The 26,630-nt window shown below is 48.1% G+C and overlaps 1 protein-coding gene across 4 annotated transcripts in view; it reads right to left on the reverse strand.

The window, feature by feature from the left end:
* ASTN1 (astrotactin 1) overlaps nucleotides 1–26,630 on the reverse strand; it is a 338,979-nt gene that overhangs the window by 111,068 nt on the left and 201,281 nt on the right. For 2 of the 4 annotated variants that reach the window (XM_070077166.1, XM_051858229.2), the window contains exon 9: nucleotides 2,289–2,363. The exons of the other annotated variants lie outside the window; for them this stretch is intronic. In XM_070077166.1, coding sequence (XP_069933267.1) covers nucleotides 2,289–2,363 — 75 coding nt within the window. The remainder of the gene's footprint in view (nucleotides 1–2,288; nucleotides 2,364–26,630) is intronic. 4 annotated transcript variants of the gene reach the window in all.

Below are 26,630 nucleotides of genomic sequence, written 5' to 3' on the forward strand. Positions count from 1 at the left end.
AGTGCCTAGACTGTTGGTGTTAAACAGATGTTGGGTTTAGATGAGACTTTGTCTTGATCATGAACATGGGCAGTATTTCTATTAGGAGAACAACATGCATTCTTGCTACAGAAAAGGGTATAAGCAAATATGCAGAGTGGGAATATTCAAGTTTTTCTGACAGTAGATCATTTGGAAGATAGATGGCAGGTCATGGAACTTTCCAGCGTAGGTATAGTGGCACTAGGTGGCAGGTGGTTTACTCAACCCCAGACTGGTTGCTAATGAAGTCCCTTGTACCTAAAATATACAGATTATGACCTATTGCTTTCATCTGAGAGACTAGTTGTTGTTAGCTAAGGATCAAAAGAATTAAATACTTACTAATTAGCCCATTGGCCCCTGAGATAGTTGATCTCAAGAACCAAACCACACAATGGATCTCCAGGTAAGTGCTAGGGATCACATCCAGCTGGCAGTTTGAAAAAAATGATATGTGTGGGATAGAAACACAGTTTTTGTGCAAGTCCTGTCCTCATAGCAATTTCATTAAGAGCCTTGTTTTTTATTTGTGACTCTCAGGGAACAGGGAACTTATCTGTGCTAATCAAACTTTACCAGGTTCCCCAAATCACCCTTTTTGAAGGCTCTAGTAAGACTAGCAATAGGAAAAAGGGAGAAAAAGTCAGTTGAATGATACATCATTGTTGGGAAATTTAAATGCCCAAATCACAGTCCAAGGAACCTAGCTGACTTCTCTTGCAGCACCAGTTCTCAAAAGCAGCCTGCAGCCAATGTCATTAAGGGGACCCGGCCTGCCCCTGGAGAGACACTTGGGAGAGACAAGGGCCAGTGACGGCCTGCGGAGGACGCGGCTCTGCAAACCCGCACTCCAGCCAGAAGCACGCCTTAGGAGAACTCTGCTGTAGTCGAGCTGTGCTCATTCCAAGTTACCAGGAGGAGCAGAACAAGCCTTGCCGAGGAGTGCGTTCAAGGAGCAGAGGGCAGGAGCAAAAATTAACACCTAAGTCAAGAACGGCTAGCCGGGAAAGTCCGGGAAAAGGTGTGGAAACCTGGTAGTGTGTGAGCCTTGGCACAGCGGGAAGGAAGCAAGCCTTCCATGTCTCCCTGCTGCTCACCGCTTGCCCAACAAGGGATGCATGGAGGAATGCACTCTCTGACATCAGCCCCCTGTGCAGGACTATCTACGTCCTCCAGCAGAGGATCTGTCCACACTGCCAGGCCAAGCACAGCCTCTGGCACGTGTTAGGCACCGGTCAAATGGATGTTAAGTGAGGAGCACACTGACAAAATGAATGGATGATAAGCTCTTAGTTTGGAAATAAGCATATGGCCCAACTGAGATATAGTGTGAGTTAAACTTTATGAAAATCTAATAATTCAAGACTGCACCCCAATTCCTTTTTTGCTTAAGGGACTTTCTAATATGTGCTATTCCCAGGTGTGTAGGTAGAAGTTTAGGAGGGACTAGAAGCATTAAATATGATTAGGAGGATTGTATATGTGTGTGTGCATATATACATATATATATATATATTTTTTTTTTTTTTTTTGACAGGCAGAGTGGACGGTGAGAGAGACAGAGAGAAAGGTCTTCCTTTTGCCGTTGGTTCACCCTCCAATGGCCGCCACGGCCGGCGCACTGCGCTGATCCGACGGCAGGAGCCAGGTACCCATCCTGGTCTCCCTTGGGGTGCAGGGCCCAAGTACTTGGGCCATCCTCCACTGCACTCCCTGGACACAGCAGAGAGCTGGCCTGGAAGAGGGGCAACCGGGACATATATATATTTATGAAAATAATAATGAGGTAGTTTAGAAAAGCAGGGAGACAGGGAGGATTCATTTTGAACAACTCAAGACTCTGCGGAAGGTATAAATTAGATACAAAATGGAGACACAGGAACTGGCATTGCCTGCTCTATGTCAGTTTCTTTGCCAGGGACTTTGGCTGCATTGTATCATATGTCGCCCACAACATCCCAGCCAGGTGTGTAACAGCCCGGATTAACAACTGAGGAAGCTGGAGGCTCCAAAGCTTCCGTAAATCGCCGAGGTTCACAGAGTTGGCAAGGAAGGGAACCAGGACCCAAACAGAGCCTTTCTGACTTCCAGGTCTTCCATGCCATTACCGGGCAGAATTCCGGAGCAAGTGCTTTGGCTGCCAAGGGGCGGAACTGCTAAAATTGCATTTTACATTTTACATGTCACCTCTAGGAAGGGAAGCTCCGTGGGAAGTGGGACACTGGCCTTGCAGACATTCATAAGCAAGTCCCTAGACAACCACTTACCTGAATATTTTATCAGAGGGCTGCTCTCCCAAAACCAGGTCAAAACCTCGCTGAAATATTGTGTAAGGCCAAGGCCTAAAAGGAGAAACATCATTCAGTTAAAGTCCACTCAAAAAACACTTGCTGAACACCTATTTGAGCCAGGCACCATGCTAGGCTGTAGAGACCCCAAGATGAAGAGGACAGGGCCCTGTCCTTAAGAAACTCACTAAATGTGAGCTCACACATGACCTTGAATCTTGGAATCTGACCAAGAACAGGAGCAAAATAAAAACCACTGAGCCACTAGAAAAGTGGGATTTAATAGACACAATGATTAGAATAACATGTAAGGGTCATATAGGGTAAAATTACATTAAGTTGGGCCTCAAAGGTCCCTAATTTATGGTCCCTGAGACATAGATTTACAGTAAGCTGACTTTGTTCCACTTAAGAAAGAAGGGCGGCATGATTTCTTGAGAAAGGCAAAGCCTTTGCAACCAGAAATTTCTGTTTAAACCCTGCTCTGCTATTGAACCAATGGTCCAACTTTGGGTGGATTATTGCCTCATGGAGCCAAATTTTCTCATTTGTAACAAAAGAATCAATAACAGACAATTATAAAGACTAAGCAAATCTCTTGGGCCAAGGGACACAGCTCAAACAGGACCTCCAACGTGTTCCCTTTCTGTCTCAAAATGCCCTGAGGGTTCTGAGTCTTTGACAGGTCCAGGATGTTGTCAAATATTTTAATGGTGCCACTCAAATACACATCATTGAAACTGTGTTTCAAATAACTCATAATTACAAGTCTTCCTAATGAACATCTAGGCTTTTGTCACATATTCTAGAAAGTAACAAGGCTATTCTTTTATAGTGTGTAACTCTTCACTGGCCCAGATATAGGACACGACCAAAGTCATTTACACACTCAGGCAGGACTTAGCAAAATCCTGGTCTTGTGCTGGTCCTGAGCTACTGTGCCCACAGGAAGTAGTTAGCCCTTCTTCTCATGACACAGCTTCATATCAAACTCAATTACTGAGCCTTTTGTTGGAGATATTCCTTTCTCTTTCAAGGACTACAAAACGTCAGAACATATCATAATTATTACTTGGGGCTAACTTTAATAAGAGTTAGCTCATGGGTTGTTGATGCGGAGATAACACCTTGGGAAGTGTATGGGGTTGCTCTTGAATGACACAGTATCGGTAGGCATCACCGACATTGAGAAGGTGGAGCTAGGTGGTTAGACTGGTACAGTGCTCAGAACTGTTCTACACAACAAAAAGCTTCCGCACATTTACAAGCTCTGAACATCACGGTGGTATTCACACGAGTGTTGAAAACCTACTTAAGACGCATTCAGCCTAGATGCTAACTTCACTTAACCTATGAGCACTAACTGGCTTGTACAGTTTAAATGCAGGGTGGGTTTCTAGACACAGTAGCTAGTACGTCAGTTGAGGGAAGATTATACCTTATATAATTGCACTGAATCACCAGTGTGGCACATCTATCCCAGTCCGTGATGCTCTGTCATACATCACACATTTATGTGACCTCTTATGTTGCGTATCACATTATACTAAATCAACGTTGGGTGCAAATGTCTGCCAACCTTATCACTTCCTTTATTGTAATAGAGCATTTGCATATTAAAATAGCTATTTGATCATTACAAAGCACTTTATTATTTCTTCATTACTATTAAAATATAGTTTTATGTTGAGATGTGTATATAAATTTTATTATTTATGGATTTCATCTGAATATAATAAAAGGGGTTAAATAATATTTGCTATAAAATAGCATGTAAGGTATTATAGAATCACTGACTTAATCCATCCAGCTAACCGGTTAACTACCCAATAAAGTTAGTAGTTGCAAGGGCAGGCCATTGAAACTACAGAAGGGAGTGACAGAGATGAATGTGTTCATTTTTTATGCGTACTATTTATAAACACTTTATTCGTGGGATTCAATTTAGAACCACCCTGTGGAAACAAGAATTGGCTCCAAAAAGTCCCCAGACACTGGTCCTGTGAATAATCCTTGCACCAGATGGACAGCTCCCTCCTAGAGGCTGTTCACATTTGCTGTGCTCATTCTAGGTAATCCTACAATGAGCAGCATTTGAATCCAATTCTTTCCTGCTCAACAGTAAGTGGTGGCTCATGGGTTGCTAAAAAAAGTATTAATTCAAGAAAAAAAATCTAAAATCACAAGAAAACAGGTTACCTATGATCCTAGACACCTAGAAAGAGCGATTAAAAGAGGAGACCCAATTTTGTCTCTTTTTGAGGGGGCAGAATAACATTTATTTACAAGAAAGTTTAATAATTTTAAATGACACACATTTTGCCTTCCAGTCATCCCTAGTACTGAAAACTGGTACAATATGTAATTAGAGTTAATTCTTGGCATGGTTCCTAGGTTGTGTGAAAATATATTTTGACGAGCCAAATCTTAGAACTGCATGGATTACAATGTGGACAATTAACTGCACAGAATGACACAAATAAACCTGTATTCAGGCCATGGTTATTCAGTGAGCTTGGAAACATTTTTTAAGGACATGCCCACATGTTCCGGGTAAGTTAGGTCACAGCAGTGACCTGCTCTTGAAGGGCCTGGAAGGTATTAAGTCCACATAGATTTGAAGGCCACAGATGTACAGCATAAATCTTGCCCTGGTCTCAGTTGAGGCTGCAGGGCACACTGATTAGGCCATGGATGGGGGCCACCATTGTGCTGCAGCCGGTTAAGCTGCTGTCTGCAATATGGCACCAGCTAGAGGCCTGACCACCTCACTTCTGATCCAGCTCCTGGCTAACACGTCTGGGAAAGCAGGAGAAGGTGGCTCAAGTGCCTGGGTCTGTATCACCCATGTGGGAGACACAGATGGAGTGCTAGGCTCCTGGCTATGGTGTGACCCAGCCCCAGTTTTTGCGGCTATTTGGGGAGTAAACTGGTGGATGATAATGCTCTCCCTCTCTCTCTATCTCCGCCTTTCGAATACATAAATAAATCTTAAAAAATGAAAATGGGGGCCGGCGCCATGGCTCACTTGGTTAATCCTCTGCCTGCGGCGCCTGCATCCCATATGGGCACCCGGTTCTAGTCCCGGTTGCTCCTCTTCCAGTCCAGCTCTCTGCTGTGGCCCGGGAGTGCTTGGGCCCTTGCACCCGCATGGGAGACCAGGAGGAAGCACCTGGCTCCTGCCTTCGGATTGGTGTAGCTCTGGCCGTAGTGGCCATTTCAGGGGTGAACCAACGGAAGGAAGACCTTTCTCTCTGTCTCTCTCACTGTCTAACTGTCAAATAAATAATTAAAAAAATTTAAAACATGAAAATGGACATGGATTCTGAGCTAAACCTGCCTATTTCAAATTCTAGCATAGCAGGCACCTTGCTTGACCTTGGTCTAGTCCCATAATCACCTGTGTCCTCATGTCCTTGTCTATAAAGTGAGGCTGATGGTAATAATCTTGTCTACCTTGCAAAGTTGTTATGAGGAGGAACTAGTTAATACAATTAAAGGGCTCAGAACAGTGCCTGGCATTTAGTAAGTGCCATAGAAGCATTTATTCAACAAGTTAAATTCACCAATTTCCTGGATCAAATATAAATCCTATAATAAGGAGTGATTCAAAAATTTCTATAGAGGAGCTGTCTTGCCCTAAGGTATAAATGCAATGCCAGCACCAGGCATTACCTCAGATTGTAAAAGCATTCGCATGGCCTGGAGAGGGAGTGACGGGGACTAGGACACTGAAGCCTCCCCCAGCACAGCGAGCACTCTGCAGGGCAACTAAATATACATATTGACATTCACACACAGAGGGGGACGCATGTTGTGAGACGGTAAAGGAAGTCAGAGCTGCAAATCGCACAGCAAAGGAATGAGGGGGAATTCACTTATTTTCTTCCCTTTAGTTAGGGATAATCTGGCAGAAATGAGAATTATTGAGTTGATTTACTTAGCAAATATTTATGGAGGCCTTCAGTGTGTGGACTGGGACACTGAGCAATAGGAATTAGAACAAGGAGATTGTTGCCTTCAAAGGAATCTAGTCTTTTTGAAGGAAAACATGCAGGCCGGACAAACTGAAGAGCCTGTTAAGAGGGAAGAGGGATGGAGTCACCGGAGCTAAGGGGTAGTGGCTGGTGGTGGATCACCGAGCTTGGTGCAGGGAAGGCTGGGTGTGTGGAGGGATCAAGGGGAGCTTGGTTCATATGAGTAGCGTGGCTACAGGAGATCTTCCAGCAGAAGTCATGGCCAGAGCAAGGCAGAGCTGGACTTAAAAGCACTGAAAACACTTTGAAGCTGACCCACATGAGACCAACTGAAAAAGCAAAGGATTCCGAATTAGGGCTCTTTGGGTACAAGTCAAAGTAAGAAAGCCAAGCTGGCCTCACCAAAGAGAGGATAATTATTAAGTCACACCCCGGGCTTAGATAGAAATTACACCTGGGAGGCCAGAAAGAAGGGAGTAAAGGCCCTTGTCACTGTCCCTTGCCACTCTTTGCTGTGTTTCTCACACTATGTACTGGTCTCCCTTGAAATCAAAGACACCCCTGTGGGAGACAACCTTGGACAGCTCCTGCTCCTAACTGCACAGGCTCAGAATACGGAGGAAAGAGGCCAGCACCGTGGCTCACTAGGCTAATCCTCCGCCTTGCGGCGCCGGCACCCTGGGTTGTAGTTCTGGTTGGGGCATTGGGTTCTGTCCCAGTTGCTCCTCTTCTAGTCCAGCTCTCTGCTGTGGCCCAGGAGGGCAGTGGAGGATGGCCCAGGTGCTTGAGCCCTGCACCTGCATGGGAGACCAGGAGGAAGCACCTGGCTCCTGGCTTCAGATCAGCACATCTCTGGCTGTAGCAGCCAACTAGGAAGTGAACCAGCAGATGGAAGACCTGTCTATCTCTCTGTCTCTGCTTTTCCTTCTCTCTGTATAACTCTGACTTTCAAATAAATAAAATAAAATAATTAAAAAAAGAAGAAGATAGTGCCTTTCCCTAATAGATGGGCCAGTAGGCTACCAGGTTAGATACAGGGCCAGAGGTTGAAGTGCGTCCCCAAAAAGAGCCCTAAATATCTTACCTACCCTTGGATACTTGGTCTCCAACATTCTCTCTTAAACTGGGCAGCATACTCACATCTTATTAATTTAGGAAAATTAGCAGAATCAGAAGCCAGAGCAAAGCCCATTTCTTTGTTAGCTAAGATTCTCATTCTGACAAATCAAGATCTTGAAGATGGTGGCCCCCTGTGGAGGCAGTTCCAGATGGCCCCCACTCAGGCACATCGCAGGCCAGCATGGGAACATCTTGGATCCACCGTCTGAAGAGAGAGCACAACCTTTGCCACTGAAGAGCCCCACGGTCCTGGCAGCACAGCAGCCAGCAGCGCACTCACGCAAACGGGATGTGCTGAGAACCATACCCAGCATCTGCCTCTTCTTCTCTCAGTCTTTCAGGGTCTCCTCTAAGCACTGGCAATCTCCAAGCTTTCAGCTTCTCTCCACAACGCTCCTCTTCCCCAGGACACAGCCGAGATCGTGGGTATTTTTTTTTTTTTGACAGGCAGAGTGGACAGTGAGAGAGAGAGACAGAGAGAGACAAAGAGAAAGGTCTTCCTTTGCTGTTGGTTCACCCTCCAATGGCCGCCGCGGCTGGCGCACCACGCTGATCCGAAGGCAGGAGCCAGGTGCTTTTCCTGGTCTCCCATGGGGTGCAGGGCCCAAGCACTTGGGCCATCCTCCACTGCACTCCCTGGCCACAGCAGAGAGCTGGCTTGGAAGAGGGGCAACTGGGACAGAATCTGGTGCCCCGACCGGGACTAGAACCCGGTGTTCCGGCGCCGCAAGGAGGAGGATTAGCCTAGTGAGCCGTGGCACCGGCCTAAGATCGTGGGCATTTTTCCCTTAGTCTTGGTGATGTGCCGGGCCAGAAGCTGACTATGGCTTTGATTTGCTGCTTGGCCTTCATTTGGCTGCTTGGAGATTTCTTGTTCTACGTATCCTAAACCCAGCTGAGCCAATGAAACCCCGTATTGTCAACCTGGCCCAGTGCTCCACTCACAGGGGCTATCTCCTGTAAACAGGGAGTGCTTCTGCTCTAGACAAGGGTCCATTACATGATGCTCTTTGATTAAGTGCTAGTCCCAGCTTCCCACCTAATGGTGGCACCTGGAAGCAGAGCTCAGAAGATGTTGGCTGTGGAAGACTAATCACCTGGGAGGAAGCAGGGGAAATAGAAGTAAATGGATAGATGATTGAGATTGATTGATCCATAGATGACTGGCTGGTAGATCAATAGATGAGATATAGATATAGATATAGATAGATAGATAGATAGATAGATAGAAAATAGATGGGAACATGGAAAGAGAGAAAGTGTGTATTTGCATGTGTGTGCATGTTTTTTTGTGCAGTGTGTGCATTCTCTGTGGTACAGTTCAACGTAGAAGGAATGTTTCAGCAGGTCACAACGAGGAACAAGATATTTCACTATGAACTTTAAGAAACTGGGAGCTTTTTCGGAACTTACATGGTCTCTTACCTGACACTAAAGGGAGCATTTTCTGAGTGGAAATGATTGGCCCATAGTTAAATGAAAGTACATGCTTTCAAGTCTGTTCCTGGCCTACATTAGTTAAGTTTCTGACAGAAGCTTGGCTTTCAAAGTTTCTTCCCAGCTACTCACAACACTTTGGGGTCCCAGCGTAGGACATAATACTTCATAAGGAGCCGGCGCCGCGGCTCACTAGGCTAATCCTCCTCCTTGTGGCGCCAGCACACGGGGTTCTAGTCCCGGTCGGGGCACCAGATTCTGTCCCGGTTGCCCCTCTTCCAGGCCAGCTCTCTGCTGTGGCCAGGGAGTGCAGTGGAGGATGGCCCAAGTGCTTGGGCCCTGCACCCCATGGGAGACCAGGATAAGTACCTGGCTCCTGCCATCAGATCAGCGTGGTGCGCCGGCCACAGCGCGCCGGCCGTGGCGGCCATTGGAGGGTGAACCAACGGCAAAGGAAGACCTTTCTCTCTGTCTCTCTCTCTCACTGTCCACTCTGCCTGTCAAAAAACAAAACAAAACAACAACAACAACAAAAATACTTCATAAGGAAAGGGAGAGGTTTTGAATGTGCCTTTCCTTAACCATCCAAATGCATTTGCAAGAAGGCCGAAGTGAAACAAAAAGAGAACATCAGTTTATTTAAAAAGTGCTCCTGGAGAAAGGTAATTTGCAAGATATTCATGAGAAGGGGTGAGGAGAAAAGTGGCAAAAATAGGTTTTTTTCTGGCTACACAACCGGCTGATTTTATCCATGCCTCAGTTTATCCTAATAATAAGAAGGGGGGTTACGGCAGGCCTCTGCCTTCACAACGAGTACCAGTTCCGGGAGAATAAGTGCCTGGAATGACCGATCCCAGCATGACCTGGCAAACCTCTGCTTTACTCAGAAGTTAATAAAGGTAATAGTGAATCAGGGTGCCCAGAGTTTATAAAGAATGATAGAAGGCTTTAAGGCCTTTGCAAATACTGTTTCTTTACCTGGAATCTTCCCCTCCCCATTTACTTGGGTAGGTTATACTATCCTTGAAGCCCAATTTGATGGTTACCTTTGGAGTGGTTGTTTGGCTTAGCAGTTAAGTTGCCCATATCCCATGTTAGAGCGTCTGGGTTTGATTCCCACCTCCTGCTCCTGACTCCAGTTCCCTGCCAGTGCACACCCCGGGAGGCAGCAGGTGACAGCAAAAGTGGCTGGGTTCCTGCCACTCGTGTTGGTGATTTGGACTGAGTTCCATGCTCCTGAATTCAGCTCAGTCCAGCATCGGCTAGCACAGTATTTGGAGAGTGAGCCAACAGATCATAACTCTCTTGCTATCTGTCTGTCTACCACTCTCTCTCTTTCTTACCTGTGTGTGTGTGTGCCTCTCAAATCAATAAATAAAGACATGTTTAAAAATTACCTCCTAAATTAGGCCTTCCCTAGTACCAAGACGAGGTTACATCCGCTTGTTATATTCTCCCATGGCATCATGCACGTCCCTTTATAGAAAGTGTTATTGTTAATATGTTAAACCCTTAGTTAGTATCATCCCCTAACATCACCATGAAGGCTGTATTCTCAGGGTCTAGTGTAGTAACATTGCACAGCAGAGACTCAATAAAGAGCTCAACTATGTCACGGTGAAGCAGAGGACTGGACGGGATCTGAGCCCTGGATGAGGCTGCCACTGATCTACATGACCTCAGATAAGTCGCTTGCATTCTCTCCATCTCAGCATTTTCATCTATGAAAGAGGGGTAAAATAATATCTAGAGTTGTTACATGTTACATAGCACTGGGCTATATATATTCAGAGCCCGTTTGTGGTTGGTAGTCAGGGATTCAAAATGAGAATACTCAGTGTGGTCTCCAACAGTATTGGTTTGTGCAAATACAGAAATGCAGCCACAGGGTCATTATGTTTAACCAGCTTGGGAGTGTTCTGCTGGATAAAATAACATGAGGATAAAATAGCACCCAGGGTGGTTAAATGAGCATGCCTATACTTAGCACAGCATATGGTGGACAGTATAAACCCAACAGATATTAGCTATTATTCACTATAACTAACATTCCCATTTGGTGAACTGAAAATGTGTCTCTAACATTACACTTAAAAATAAATCATTATGATCATGGCATATTTTATAAGCCCATTTATCTTTTAACATATCTATCTCATGTAAAGAAAAATTAGACACTGATATGATTGTATTCATTATTTAATGTCTATGAATAGGCAAACATATTTTTAGAATTATTTATACAGAAATAACAATCATCAGTATCTAGCAAAATAACTTCTCAGGCAGACCGAGAAGGTTTAAAACTTGGCTCTGCCATTTATTAACTCCGTGACCTTGGTTAGTGATCACTGCACGGCCATCTACCCACTACCCACTACCCACGCTTGTGAAAATCATGCCAGTATCATTCTACCCCCATCTCCCCTCCGCCCAGCAGAGCCTGCACCACTGTTCCCTCCAAAGCTTCTCCTCAGTTTTTGGTGACCTGCGTAGCCAGCCACTAAGATGGTCCTTTCAATACTCAAGCCACTCAGCTGCTGGACTCTTCCTCTCTGGTGTCCGTATCTCCCACTCTCACTGCCACGGTCATATCCTAGACTACCAACATCTGCAAACCACACTGGATCTCACTTTTGAGAACCCCAACATCTGACCGCATCTGCCACCTTCCCAGCTCACTCTCAAGGCCACAACAATTTCTACCCTGCAGGGACATGAAGCCCGTTCCTCCTGCCGTGGGCTTCCTGACCCTCACCCACCTCACACACCCTGTCTACCTTACCCAGATCAAGTTCTGTCACCCATTACTGTAATCGTTCCCCATCACAGCACCTCAATGCCCACGCCCCTCCATCTCTTCATTATACTCGTCTGAAACACTCTGACACTTGTTGAACACAACCACACTGTGGCTGCATTTTTTTGCACAAATGAATGCAGTTGGAACCACATGGAACAGTCTCTTTCTGAAACCTTGGCCACTAACCTCAAATCAGCTCTCCATACTGCCTGGTTATCAAACCACCGTTTCCTTGCCCGTCTCCTCTCTTCTCCCATCCTCACTCTCAGCTAATGATGTACTTCCTACCTAGCTGAGAAAATAGAGGGAATAAGGTTCACCCACCTGCCTGGCCTGACCCTATTCCTTGGGGCCCCCTTCCAGTAATTAGGCATGGACAGTTTATGTCCGTGACTAGCATGCTCCTGTCCCGGTGCACTCTTTGGCATCTTGTTGGCAATGAGATGCAAGGATGGAGCCTAGAGAGAAGTTACCAGCTCAACTCCCTTCTGCTCCTGTGATCTCAAGCAAATAAGAACCTCAATTTCTTCTCATGCAAAATGGGAATTGGGAGGTGAAGCAGTCCACACACACCTTACGATGTTGAACAAGGCATGTATAAATAAATCTCAAATCCTTGATAATCTCTGGTTATTAGTAAAATATGACTGCAATCTAGCCTCAGAATTCACTGGAATCCATTTTTTAAATTTCTGACTAATAATGAGAGGTGAAAAAGTTGAGTTTTTCCTGTCCCCTTTATTAATGAAATAAAATATCCCAAGTCTCTTTGCAATTGCATAATACATACATTTGTTTTTAGAAACTGTCAGTCATTTTGATTTCAGTGGCTCAGCATTTTCATTAAAACGGTATTATATAGAATTGAGTTTTTTCTACATTAATGAATATATTCCCAGATACAAATGGTGCCCCAAACATATGTGGGCCACGCGCACACACACACACTCACAAGCTGTCATATATTGGTACAGCTGCAGTATCTCCTGGATCAGGTGACTGGTGGGACTTAGGACCGCTCCCCAAGCCTCACCCTCCGGACAGGTATAGCAGACACTGAATGCAGTCATGAAGAACAGAGCGCAGAGTAGGGTCCCTTGCAGACCAACACTGGGCCTATGGTCACTCACTGAAATCTCCCCCAAAAGGCTCGCCGTGGCCTGGATTTCTGTGGGTGGGCTCTGGAGTCAGGGACCGGATTGGAGTTCTTTGCTAGCTGTGTGAAACTGATGCAGCTAAAATCTGTCATCTTTGCGAGTCTCCCCTTCCTGTCTGGGAAGTGGGATGATGGTAGCTGCTCTTGGCAGGACTGAAGGAAGATGAAGTGAATGAGCGAATGTTGTCTCAGGACAACGGCTGAAATACAGTTGTGACTTTGTGAAGGTAAGACTCCTCCCCCATTGCTCGCAGGATTCCGCCTCTAATGGCCGTGTGGATTTTGTTCCGGGCTAATGTAAGCAGGGTCTCAAGTTCAGTCTTCCTGAGAGCTAACTCCTGCCCACAGGCACACCTGCCGTGTGGCTCTGACACCCATCTCTGCTCACAAATGAACAGGATGGGAACTTGGCACTGGATCTGCGCAAATTCACCCCTGGAATTTCTTACAGGTTCAAGTTCCCTCCCTGTGCCAAGGACGATGGAGACCCGGGACCTGCTCCACCACGGACACACACACTACATCCCAGTGAGAAGGTGGGAGAGTGAATGGCACTGGCAGGAGAGGAGGGCAAAGGGTATGGAGCAGAGGACGTGCAGTAGAAGACGCAGCAGCCTACATTTCCACCCTTTCGTGTTGGGCGAAGTTGACTACACACATAAAGCAGACAGGGAACAGGTGCTGAACTTACTACATAAAAGTTTCATCTTTCCCCAACGTCCTTTCCTACCTACTAATTCGTTTTAGTTCAGCACACCAGTATATTTAGCAAGTTTCACTGTTAATTCAATCACTCATCGGCATATTCATTCATTTATTTACTTGAAAAATATTAATTAACCAATTTCCATGTAACAAACACTTTGCTAAACACTGTCAGGGGACACGGAGATGATTAATACATAGTCTCTGCCATCAAGGACTTCATTAATGTGCTGATTCGTTCCCCAAGAATTTATCATGTACCTCTGATGGGCCAGAGCCAGTAGAGAGTATGAGGACACACAGATACAAGGCTGCGTTCCAGTCCTGGATCATGGTCAAATGGAGTAGCAATGACAGGTAAAGAAACCATAGCATTTAGTTGGCCAATTGGTTGCTGTTGTTGAACAAGTAAAATCCATTATTTATTTTAAAATTACTAGTAGTTGATGAGCAAGTGGTTTACATCAATTATTTCACTCCTCATACTTTAAAGATTTATTTATTTATTTGAAAGAGTTACAGAGAAGGAGAGGCAGAGAGAAAGGGGGGAGGAGGAGAGGGGGGAGGGAGAGAGATGGGGAGGGAAGGAGAAGGGCAGGGAGGGAGAGAGGGAGAGAGAGGGAGGGAGGGGGAGGGAGGGGGAGAGAGAGAGAGAGAGAAAGAGAGATCTTCCATTTGCTGGTTCACTTCTGAGGGCTGGGCCAGGCTGAAGCCATGAACCAGGAGCTTCATCCAGGTCTCCCACATGGCTGCAGGGGCCCAAGCTCTTGGGCCATCTTCCATGGCTTTCCCAGGTACATTAACAAGGAGCTGCATAGAATGCAGAGCAGCGGGGACTTGAACTGGTGCCCCATGTGGGATGCCGGTGCTGCAGGAAGTAGCTTTACCCACTACACCACAGTGCCAGCCCCTTACTTACTTTTCATTAAAACCCTGCACCACAGTGGTGTATTAGTCTCATTGAACAGATGAGGAAAGCGAGGTTTAGGAAATTTAAGTGACATTAGCCAAGGTCTCAGATCTAACACATGGCAGAGCCAGGTCTCAAACTGCATGCTGTCAGGTACCAGAGCCCTTGCTACACTGTGGGGGAGCTCCCATCACCAGATACTTAGAAGAACAAAGAGACACTGAGCTGGAAGGATTCAGAAGAAGAGAACTGTCCTCATTGTGAGGCAGAATGGAGAATCTCCAAGTGAAATGGGAGTGGGGGGAGGATGAAGAGACTGTATCCAGTTCAAGGGTCGTGGGAAATACTCATGCAGGAAGAGCTTAGTTGATACAGGCTGAGATTGGGCACTGGAAGACGCAGAAGGAGCCATGAGGACAGAGGGATGGATGTAGGTGGGTGTGGGGGGACATTGTACAGTTCATCCAAAACGCAGAATTCAGAGAGAGGGGAAAGCAAATTACAGCCATGGCAGGATGGTACTCGGAAGTGAATCTATAATCTCTTGTTCCACGGGGAGCCACTGATGGGTTTTGAGGAGACAAGATATTTCTTGATTTTTCAATATTTCAAGATATTTCTATGATTTTTACCTCTGGCAAAGCCAGATAAGTGACAAAGAAGTACCCAAAGGTAGAGAGACGAGTAAAGTGGGCTTTTGCAATCAGAGGAAAAACTAATTAGGACTTGCATTTAGTGGGTAGATGCATGTTTGGTAGAGAAACATCCTTGGGCAGAATCTCTGGATAGCTTTTTTAAGCAGTGGTTGCGTAACAGAATAGTTTAAGGTGGCCTCAAAATTTTGAGCTGAGACCAGAGTTGCAATACAGTGAGTTAAGCTGCCACTTGTGACAACTGCATCCCGAATTGGAGTGCCAGTTTTAGTCCCAGCTAATATGCTGCAGCTCCTGCTTCCTGCTCAGACACCTGAGAAGGCAGAAGAAAGATGGCACAGTGCTTGGGCCCCTGCCACCCACGTGGGAGACCAAGATGGAGCTCATGGCTCCTGGCTTCAGCCTGGTGCAGCCCTGGCTGTTGTGGCCATTTGGGAAGTAAATCTGAGGATGGAGATCTCTCTCTCTCTCTCTCTCTCTCTCTCTCTCTCTCTCTCCCTCTCTCCCTCTCTCCCTCTCTCCCTCTCTCCTCTCTCCTCTCTCTCTCTCCCTGCCACCTCCCTGTCACTCTGCCTTTCAAATAAATAAGACTCTTCTAAAAATTGAGCTAGCAGGACAAGAAGAGTGACTCCACTGTGAATTGAATAGAAAGCAGCAGCTCCAGAGAAAGACTGTATGTTATGAGTGAGCAGCTCTAGGCAGACAACAAATGTTCCGGCTATCCTGTGTGTGGTGCAAGCAGCTAGGCCACTCCTTTGCATGTCCACACCCCATATCACATTGCCTGAGTCTCAGTCCTGGCTCCGCTCCCAACTCCTCCTTCCCTGCTAATGCACACCTTAGAGAGCAGCAGGTGATGGCTCAAGTAGTTGGATCCCTGCCACCCATGCAGGAGACTTGAATTTCTGGCTCCTGGCTTAGACCTGGCCCAACTCCAGATGTTTTGGCTATTTGAGAACTGAACCAATGGATATAGGATTTCTCTCTGTGTAGCTGTGTGTGAGTGTGTGCCTTTCAAATAAACAAATAGATAATTTAAAAGGAAAAGAAAAAAACACTGAAAACACACAGTTTTACCTGGAAGTATCTGGTGAGATGTATATCAAGTGGCTAGATGAGCAGGACTGGCACTCAAAACAGAGGGATGTAGTGAGAGAGATTGAGACTGGAAACAGAGGGTATGGAAATAGAAGACATAGCACTCTGAAGAATTCCAACAATCAATCATTTGATACCCATTTTATAGATAAGCCCACTCAGGCTCAGAAGGCCCAAATTTATGAATGGATGCAGAAGATAAATAAAGAAAGGTCACTTCTTTCATTCACTCACTCAGCAAATATGTATTTGGTAGCCAGTGTGGGTCAAGTTCTGTGCTCTGGGGCACAGAGGTGAACAGTGGCAAAGCAAGTGGCTTCTGTTGTTGGAGTCTAATAAATGCATAGCCCAAGCTGAGGAGAGCGCTCTGAAGCAGGGAAGGTGGCTACTGAGTGTATGGTCAAGGAGACCTTCTTTGAGAAGGTAGGGGTTAAGCCCTGAGCGAGGGGTACCACGTCACTACCCTGCCAACAATTCTTACCCAGACAGCTTCACCTGCTATGCCACAGAACTGGCCCCCCTTGGCTAATATTTTAACTAGTCTTTTTGTATTGCTGTATTCATGTATTTACTTTTAAAAACATTTAAAAAGGCTTTGATGAACAATAATAGTACTTAATTATTGAGTACAGTGAAACATTTCCACACACATAGGCAATATATAAATTGAATCAGGGAACTTGACATTCCCCCCTGTTTGTCATTGCTTTATGATGGATACCTTGGAGCTCCTCTCTTCTGTTTGTTCAGAAAATAAACATCAGGCTACTGCGAAATACAGTCACCCCCTCTGCTGTGTAACACCAGGAACTCATTCCTTCTACCTAACTTGGATTCGACACCCATAATCCACTGCCCCCCACTTCCCCTCCAGGCTCTAGTAATGACTGTGTGAGGACTGAGTTCTTTTGTTCACTTCCACTTATGAAAGAGAACATGTGGTATTCTCTTTGGTGTCTGTCTTATTGCACTTAACATAACGATCTCCAGTTCCACTCAGTGTGCTACAAATGACACGATTTCTTTCTTTTTTGTGACTGAATACTTCACTGTATATACAGATACCACATCTTGTTGGTCCACTGACCCATTGATGGACACCTTGGCTGCTCCTGTATCTTAGCCACTCGAAGAGTGCTGCTGCCTGTCAACCTCACTTTACCTGTTTGCTCTGGTGACTTTCCCACCCACGTGAGGGCAGGGACCCTGCACGTCACTCCCACTTCTGAATCTGCAGTGTGTAGCAGAGCTCAGTGCAGAGCAGCGCCCTCAGGGAAAAGAAAAACAAACGTTCAGTGAATGATTGAGTGGTCATAAATTAGTAGAAGTACGTGGTTTGACGAAGAGTGACTTCTATGAGTGTAGTGTTTGTGTTTTGAGAGGGATGAAAAGAGAAAGAGCAAGAGAAAGACAGCCAGAGATCGCCAGAGTTCAAAGTTTCACAATATCAGTAACTTTCATTAAGAAATTAATTGATGATATGATGAAATAAAAGCAATATACGTTTTTCTCTTAAAGCATGGGCAGGGGCCAGCACTGTGGCATAATGGGCAAAGCTGCTGCCTGTGACGCCGGCATCCCATAGTGGTGCTGGTTTACGTCTTGGTCGCTCCACTTCTGATCCAGCTCTCTGCTAATGCGCCTGGGAAAACAGAATTTGGTTCAAGTGCTTGGGCCCCTGCCACCCACGTGGGAAATCCAAATGATGCACCTGGCTCCTCGATTCAGCCTGGTTCAGGCCCCAGTCATTGCCACCATCTAGGGAGTGAACCAGCGGATGTAAGATGTCTCTCTCCCTGTCTGTCCATCTATAATTCTGACATAAATAAATCTTTTTTTTTTTTTTTAAAGAAAGAAGAGGAAAAAAAATGGTAGGGAGCTCATGCCACGTGGTTCTGATTTCATTAAGTGGGACCTGCAGTTCAGGGCTAGGAGAGAGCTGAGTGCTTGCCTTGAGAGAGGAAAGGTGTTGGACACATGACAAGAAGTGAGCGAGCAGATGGTGCTGCTGCAAGTCCCCGGTGCGATTTCCAGAATGAACTCACTGCACAAGTCTCTAGGGGATCTGCCTGGCTCTAGAACACTCCACTGCAGCCGAGAAGGAGTCAGGAAGTCATGGCAAGGCTTGGATGCGCCAGGCAAGAGTGGCCAAAGCAAAAGGGATGGAGACGTGGGGGGGGGGGGGGGCTGGGAATGCATTTCAGAAATGGGTTCCCATGCAGTCTAGGATGGTGAGGGAAGCAAAAAGAGCCCGAAGAGGAACGATGGGCTTAACAAATGTCAAGAAAGGAGGTCGAAGGGTGGGATTTGACAAGGGATACAATGGGGCAGGAAGAAGCCAGGGAGCCTGTGGAGAACTTCTGGGTTCAAAGCTTTAAAAAAAAAAAAAGGATACTTTTAGGGCAATAATGATAGCAAAAGGTGGTCTTGATGGCCATCACCTAGAATAAAGAAGAGTTTGAAAGTACTGAGAAACTGGGACATCTGTTAGAAGGAGAATTAACATCTTTGTCTCTCCATTTATGCCATCAGCAAACATTCTTGAGGATTCACTCTGGGTCAGACACCACAGCAAGTACTGAGGGAATGAAGTCAAATGCGGTCCCTCTCCTCAAAGACCTGCAGCTCAATGAAGGAGGCAGACACACAGGCAGAGGACCGTACTTGGTCACGCGGTTGAGCCGTGAACTGCAGGAAAGGCATGTTGGAGCCGTGACCTTATGTGGAAATGGGCTTTTTGCAAGCTTAACTAGTTCAGTCGAGGTCAGAGTGGAGTAGGGCGGGCCCAGAATCCTGTACAGTTGGTGTCCTTACAAGAAGACGGCCATGTGAAGACCCAGACACACATGCATTGTGCAGACAGATGGGAGCAATGAATGCATCTATCCACCATGGAGGAGCTGGAGCTATGGAAGGTGGAAGAGACGGGGAATCGTCCTCCTGTAGAGGCCCTGTCCTCAGTTTCAGACTTCTGACCTCCAGACTAGTGAGGCAGGGTGGTTCTGCTGCTTGCATCCACCCAGCTGGTGGCATTTTGTTGTGGAAGTCCTGGGGAAGCTCCTACACTTGGCAAAACATATTCGGTACAGGGGTACTTGGGGTGTTTGAATACACAAAGAAGCACCTACTGGGAGCTGGGAACAAGCTGTGTGGAGGAGATGTCAGCAAGATAATGTTAGTTTATTGGACACAAGTCAGTTATCACAGTGGAGAGAGGTAATAAAGCCTTGCATTTAGTCATGGAGACGCGGTTGGTGCTGATGCTGATGGTGTGTGAGAACCATTGTAAGAATGGTTTGAACATCCAATAGGAACCAGAGTCACATGGGGAGCTCCTAACCCTTACAAGTTTCTTTTTTTTTTAATTTATTTGACAGGTAGAGTTATAGACAGTGAGGGAGAGAGATCAGTGAGAAATGTCTTCCTCCGTTGATTCATTCCCCAAATGGCCGCTACGGCCGGCACTGATCCAATCCGAAGCCAGCAGCCAGGTGTTTCTTCCTGGTCTCCCATGCAGGTGCAGGGCCCAAGCACTTGGACCATCCTCCACTGCCCTCCCAGGCCACAGCAGAGAGCTGGACTGGAAGAGGGGCAACCAGGACTAGAACCCGGTGCCCATCTGGGATGCCAGCGCCGCAGGCGGAGGAACAAGTTTCTAATTTGGTAGATCAGATAGGGCACAAGGCCATGGGTATTTTAAAAAAAAACTTATTAATTTATTCTCATCTACTTGAAAGGCAAAGTCACACACACACACACACACACACACAGATAGGTGGACAGAGAGAGAGATCTATTAGTTATTTGAAAGGCAGAGACATAAAGAGAGGAAGAGAGAGAGATATACCGTGAGAAATCTTCCATCCATTGGTTCATTCCCCTAAATGGCAGCTTTTTTAAAGACTCATTTTATTTATTTGAAAGACAGTTACAGAGAGAGGGAGAGACACACAGAGAGAGGTCTTCCATCTGCTGTTTCACTCCCCAAATGGCCACAAATCTGAAGCCAGGAGCCAGAAGCCTCATCTGGGTCTCCCACATGAGTACAGGAGCATGAGCACTTGGTCCAGCCTCCAATGCTTTCCCAAGTGCATTGGCAGGGAGCTGGATCGGAAGTGGAGCAGTCTGGACTCGAACCGGTGCCCATATGGGATGCTGGCACCGCAGGTGGATGTTTAACTTTCTGAGCCACAGCTCTGGCCTTGAGAGAGATCTTTCATCTGCTCCGTCCCTCCCAGACAGCTGCAATAGCAGGGCTGGGCTGGGCTGAAGAAGACAGGAGCCTAGAACTCCATCCAGGTCTCCACACGAGTGACAGCTACCTAAGCAGTTCAGTCATCATCCACTGCCTGCCAAGTGCATTAGCAGGAATTCTCGGGCTGAGACTCAAACCAGCACTCCATCAGGGGATACAGACATCGCAAGAGGCAGCTTAGCCCACTGCACCACAACACTGGGCCCTGGATATGTTCGGAGATCTCCAAGAAGAGTCCACAGGGCAGCCTTGGTAGAGAAGAACCACTTTATGTTGTACCTGGCACCATGACAGACAAGCTAGGAACAGACTGTGAACCCCAGGCCTGAACCTTCAGGAGTTCGTGTCTGGCTAAGCGAAGTGTATGCACATATGTGTTTGTGCCAGGAGAGGCAGGTAGGTAATGGAGGGATGTAAAAGTACAGTGGGAGGGGCCGGCACTGTGGCATAGTGGGTAAAGCCGCCGCCTGCGGTGCCGGCATCCCATATGAGTGTCAGTTCAAGACTGGACTTCTCAGGCCGGCGCCGTGGCTCACTAGGCTAATCCTTCGCCTAGCGGCCCCGGCACACCGGGTTCTAGTCCCGGTTGGGGCGCCAGATTCTGTCCCGGTTGCCCCTCTTCCAGGCCAGCTCTCTGCTGTGGCCCGGGAGTGCAGTGGAGGATGGCCCAGGTGCTTGGGCCCTGCACCCCATGGGAGACCAAGAGAAGCACCTGGCTCCTGGCTCCTGCCATCGGATCAGCGCGGTGCGCCGGCCGCGGCGGCCATTGAAGGGTGAACCAATGGCAAAGGAAGACCTTTCTCTCTGTCTCTCTCTCTCACTGTCCACTCTGCCTGTCAAAAAAAAAAAAAAGACTGGACTTCTCCACTTCCTATCCAGCTCTCTGCTGTGGCCTGGGAAAGCAGTAGAAGACGGCCCGGGTCCTAGGGCCCCTGCACCCGCGTGGGAGACCTGGAAGAAGCTCCTGGCTTCGGATCGGCACAGCGCTGGCCCTTGCAACCAATTGGGGAGTGAACCAGTGGATGGAAGACCTCTTTCTCTCACTCTGCCTCTCTGTCTCTCTCTGTATAACTCTGACTTTCAACCAAATAAATAAATCTTTTTAAAAAGAGTACAGTGGGAGGCTGAAGGGAAGCAGGACAAACCACAGGTGCTGACTGAGGTGAGATTTGTAGCAGGAGCATGGAAGATAGAGGTTTGACTTTTCCAGGTTCGCAAACAGGAGGAGGAGAGTGGCGAGGCTGGAGCAGGTGGGCCTTGGTGAGGGAAGGAAGGGATTCCAGTCCAGGGAAGGGGGAGCACCTATGGATCTGTGACACAGTACTTTGTTTGGAGAACGCAGGGAGTGGAATGTGGCAGGTGCACGGCGACCATGGAAGTGATGAGACAAGGAGGTGGCAGGTGGCAGAGCAAGCAGTGCAGGTTGAGGGAGGATGCCTGGCTGAGGACAGGGCTCTCTGAGGAGGCACGAGGAACCCAGTCCACAGCCTCCAGCACTCCCGTGGGGACCCATTTCCTAACTCCCAGTTACAACCTTTCCCTGAAAGCCATCCCAGCTCCCGACATTTTTCTTATTATTTTTCATGTAGAAACAGATAGGAAAAAGCAATTCAGTGCCATGGTCTTGTTAGACTCAGTAGATTTCAATCCCCTTTACTTATTTATGGGCCTATTTTTCCCAAGTGCTGCTTTTCCCTGGTATATTTGTAAACACCATTTTTATTCCACTTAATCCTTCTGGCAGCATTAACTCATTCTGCACTCACTGCCTTTATCTTTCCAGTGAAAAATGTTCACAGACATAGTTAAAATTCACATTTTTTGTGTTCTTTTCCAGACTTTTTTTTTTTTCTGGTTTGGGGTTTGGGGACATTTCCTCACTAGGCCATTTTTTGCTGAAGGCAACTCATTCATGAGCTCAAAATGTGTTTTCTGCTTTTCACATTTCTGCGTCCCTGTGCTGTGAGCACCAGCCCCTCCCATGCCCCCCAAGCCTAGAAGTATTCATTGTGACCTTGGACTTGGGCACAGCAGTCAGGCAGCTTCAGGCCTCTGGACTGACAAAAGGTTTCAGGTCCCCACGGCTGTCCCTCACGCATCTCCCACCCGTGTGAAATGCACTCCTATACTCAACAGCTGCTGGGACGGCCACTGTTGGATTGTGCCCACTGCAGAATGTTCTGGTCGGAGTCTGACACATTCTGTCAAGCCCAGGGCAGGTGCAGACTTCAGGAAGTCCAGTGTTTATAACAGCCCAGACAGAGGCAAGCTAGAGACAGAGACAGCAGAGGAGGCTGTCCTCTGTAGCTCACAGCGGTCGTGAATGCTTTGCCATTTCTGGGGACACTCAGCATTCTCCAAGACGGGGCCTTTATTCTCTCTCCACACCACGGGTGCGGCAGGCAGGAACAAACGCTCACACTCCATAATTACTGAGGACAGCCGGCCGCGAGCAGGGAGTGCGGGAGAGGGCATTCCGCGGCATTTGGCTTTTGATTTCCTCTCTCTCTCGTGTAAGTGACCGGGGATGGAAAGCTGTGCAATGGGGAAAGGGAAATGGAAGGACTTTACCTCCATTAGAAACATCCAGAAACTAAATCATCACCTTGGAAGGTAGTGAGGCCGCCATCCCCCGGAGAGCCCAGAGGTTGCACCCTTTTAGAGATGTTGTCAAGGTGATCACAGCTTCCAAGGGAAAGACCGGAGCTTATGAGATCAAAAAGTCACAGGACTTAGGGGCTACAGCTGTCAGGTAAGCCCAGTGCCATGTGCGAGGACTGTCACTGTCCACCCAGGGTTTCAGAGGACGGGCTCTCCTTCTTAGCACAGAGAGTCCTGCTTTGACATGGTGTTAGGCATTCAACATTTTTCTGGAGTCTGCACTAAAATCTGCTTCCTTCTAATTTGTAACTGCTATTCATGGGTCTGTCTTCCAGGGGCAAAACAGAGCCAGTCTAACTTTCTCGCTACCGTTGTTCGCGTCCTTTCTTCACTCCTCCTGCTCCAGGCTCAGCCTGCACAGGGGTTACCCAGCCTGCAGAGGGGCTGGCTGGCATCTGGCCGCTCTCGCCTGGCATTCTCCATTTTGTGACTGAACTGCCCCAACTTCAACCTAAAAACCCAGGATTGATCACAGTACAGCAGAGAGCAGGACTTAGGCAAAGCTCCACACCACCTCCCACTAACCCTTGCCTGGACACACACTGGTCCTAGTGACTCCATGGAGGACCAACTGACATGTGGCACAGCAAAGAGCTCTCCTGCCTCGGGGAGCCTGGCACTGGGGGAACTGGTGACGAGGACACTCATGTCCTCACAGCCACCTCTGCTGCTGTGGGTGTTCAGAGAGTCCCTGCAGACCCCAGGGTTGGGTGTACGGCTTCTGAGGGACTCCCCCCACCCCCTACACACACATCTCCATGCCCTTATTGGGAATTGCATGCAGCTGTGTTGACTGATGGAGGCTTCCCGCTCGGAGCAGCCCATACCCAATGGCCGGTCAACATGGGAGTCAAAGGCCTGAAGCCCTGACCCCAATTTGGGACAGCTCCAAAGGGCCAATGCAGCAGGGCCGCACGCAGGCCAGCTGAAGACTCTCCTGTCACTGCTGTCTTCTGCCCAGCTGGCCCCTCTCCCTCCCTCACAGGGGCTGCTCCTGGGAACCCAGCCCAGTGCACCTGCAGGTTGTGAGTCCTGCCTCGGAGGCCACACCCAAGACTGACCTCCTTCACACTCCCACCTCCCCTCCCATGCAGGCAGGCCTCACACCCAGCTTTTAGATGAGCAAGCAACCTCACGGCTCTGCCTCTCCTAAGTTCTCATTTTCTGCTTCAAGCCTGGGGTCTTGGGCGCTCTATACACCTGTCTGTCCTGGGGGAGAGATCACCAGCAGGGGGTGCACCAAAGGCCCTTTCACTTCCCTCATCAAGGGGAAACCAACGCCTGGGTAACAGGGGCACAGTAACGTCAGTGAGGCCGACCCAGAGGCCTGGGCACATCCTGTCTCCATTCTCCCCTCTTTGGCCGTCACCTTCTTTGCCCCTGTCTTGCCGTCTCCTACCCCAGCACAGCCATACCTGGTACTCACTTCTCTCCCACATATACCCTGGTCCTCAAGGCCACTGCAGCTTCCTGCTTCAGCTTCATGCTCCCTGCTCTTGATGGTCACTGCTCCCCTCATACCCTTGGGAACTTAAAAAAAGAAATGGGGCTGATCAAACAAGAACTCTGGGCTGGAGGCCCTGGATGATGCGACTGTGCTGTCAGGAGTGCCCTTTGCTGCCACTGCTAGCTGGCAGCCCCCTGGGGCCAGCCCAGGGCCAATGACACAGGTTTGCAAGAGCAGACCCTCCTCCCCACTCCTTATTCCTCCGCCCAAGGCCCCTGGCCCAGGTGCGGACAGCACCTCTACCTGGACAGGTACTGCCCGCTCCCTCTAGGGGACAGCTACTTGATCCTCCTTCTCCACTTGGTAAAGCAGCTTACTTTTAAATTGTAAGTTCTTTTTTTTTTTTTTTTGACAGGCAGAGTGGACAGTGAGAGAGAGAGACAGAGACAAAGGTCTTCCTTTTGCCGTTGGTTCACCCTCCAATGGCCACCGCGGCCGGCGCGCTGCGGCCGGCGCACCGCACTGATCCAATGGCAGGAGCCAGGATCCAGGTGCTTCTCCTGGTCTCCCATGGGGTGCAGGGCCCAAGCACTTGGGCCATCCTCCACTGCACTCCCTGGCCACAGCAGAGAGCTGGCCTGGAAGAGGGGCAACCGGAACAGAATCCGGCGCCCTGACCGGGACTAGAACCCAGTGTGCCGGCACCGCTAGGAGGAGGATTAGCCTAGTGAGCCGCGGCGCCGGCCCTAAACTGTAAGTTCTTAAAAGATTTATTTAATTTATTTGAAAGGCTGAGTGACACAGAAGAGAGGGAGAGGGAGAGAGAGGGGGAAGGGGAGGGGGAGGGGGAGGGGGAGAGGGAGAGGGAGGGGAGGAGAGAGAGGGAGGGGAGGAGAGAGAGAGAGGTCTCCTATCTACTAGTTCTTTGCCTAAATGCTTGAAATAGACAGGGCTGGGCCAGGCCAACACCAGGAGCCAGGAATTCCACCTGGGATACCCAGGTGGGTGCCAGGAACCCTCCTTGGGCCGTCACCCACTGCCTCTGAGGCATATTAGCAGGAAGCTGGATGGGAAGCGAGGAGCGAGGTCCTGATCCCAGGCCCTCTGATACCAGATGCAGGTGTTGCAAGCAGCAGTTCAACCTGCTGCAGCACACTCCTGCCCCTAAGGTGTACTTCTTAGTTCTAGCTTATGTATCGCCACCCGTTCTTTGATACACATAGACACACACATGCACACATGCACCTTCTACCTCCCACCCAGGTCACTGTCTGAATTGGCAGGGCGTTTCCTTTTCTCTCCAATGCAGAGGTCGTGATCTGTCGTGATCACGCTGAAGCCCTGACAACCCCAGCAGGCTGCAGAGCAGGAAGAACTGGATGACAGTTTTCAGAGGTGGCGAAAGAGACCCGGCTCCCAGCGCTGCCCCTGAAGCTGAATCGCAAACCTGCCCTCCTGTCTCCAGAGGGACTGTCTCCCTTTAGGAACATCTTCTGGCTTATTTCACTTTTCCAGGCTCGTCTTCCACCTGTTTCTCTTTGCAACATTCGCTCTCTGTGTGAACAGAATGACTAGGGAGATGACAGAGCCATTGTCAAGTCCGAATAGGAAATAAAGGTGGCACTGTCCCACAGGAGGGGACTCTGATCACTCCATACGAAGAATAAGAAATCAGCATGTATGTGATAAAAGTGTTACCACTGGGAGAAGAGCACCTGCTCCGAGAATCCAAAGCACATGGGCATGCACATTTCTTTGAGGGTGGGGGTGAGGGGAGTGTACGTGGGTGAGGAGTAATAGGGCACTCAGCGGAACACCATAAAGGGGCAGAGGTGTCTAATGAGATTCTCCAGCTGTGTGCGGCTCGAGTGAACTAAAAATGGTTTGGCAATGGGGAGAAGGAGATAGCTCAAAATGTGTATTTCCTACAGACCTCATATGCCATAAGCCACCGAGACTGATCAGTTCTTTGTTCTCCTGTCCCTTGTGGTCTCATGGGGAAGAATGTGAATTCAGGAGCCAGACTCCACAAATTCAAAACCCAGTTTTGAGGGCTGGTGCTGTGGTGCAGCGGGTAAAGCTGCCGCCTGCAGTACCGGC

The sequence above is a fragment of the Oryctolagus cuniculus genome, chromosome 7, assembly GCF_964237555.1.
Source record: "Oryctolagus cuniculus chromosome 7, mOryCun1.1, whole genome shotgun sequence".
Lineage (NCBI taxonomy): Eukaryota > Metazoa > Chordata > Mammalia > Lagomorpha > Leporidae > Oryctolagus > Oryctolagus cuniculus.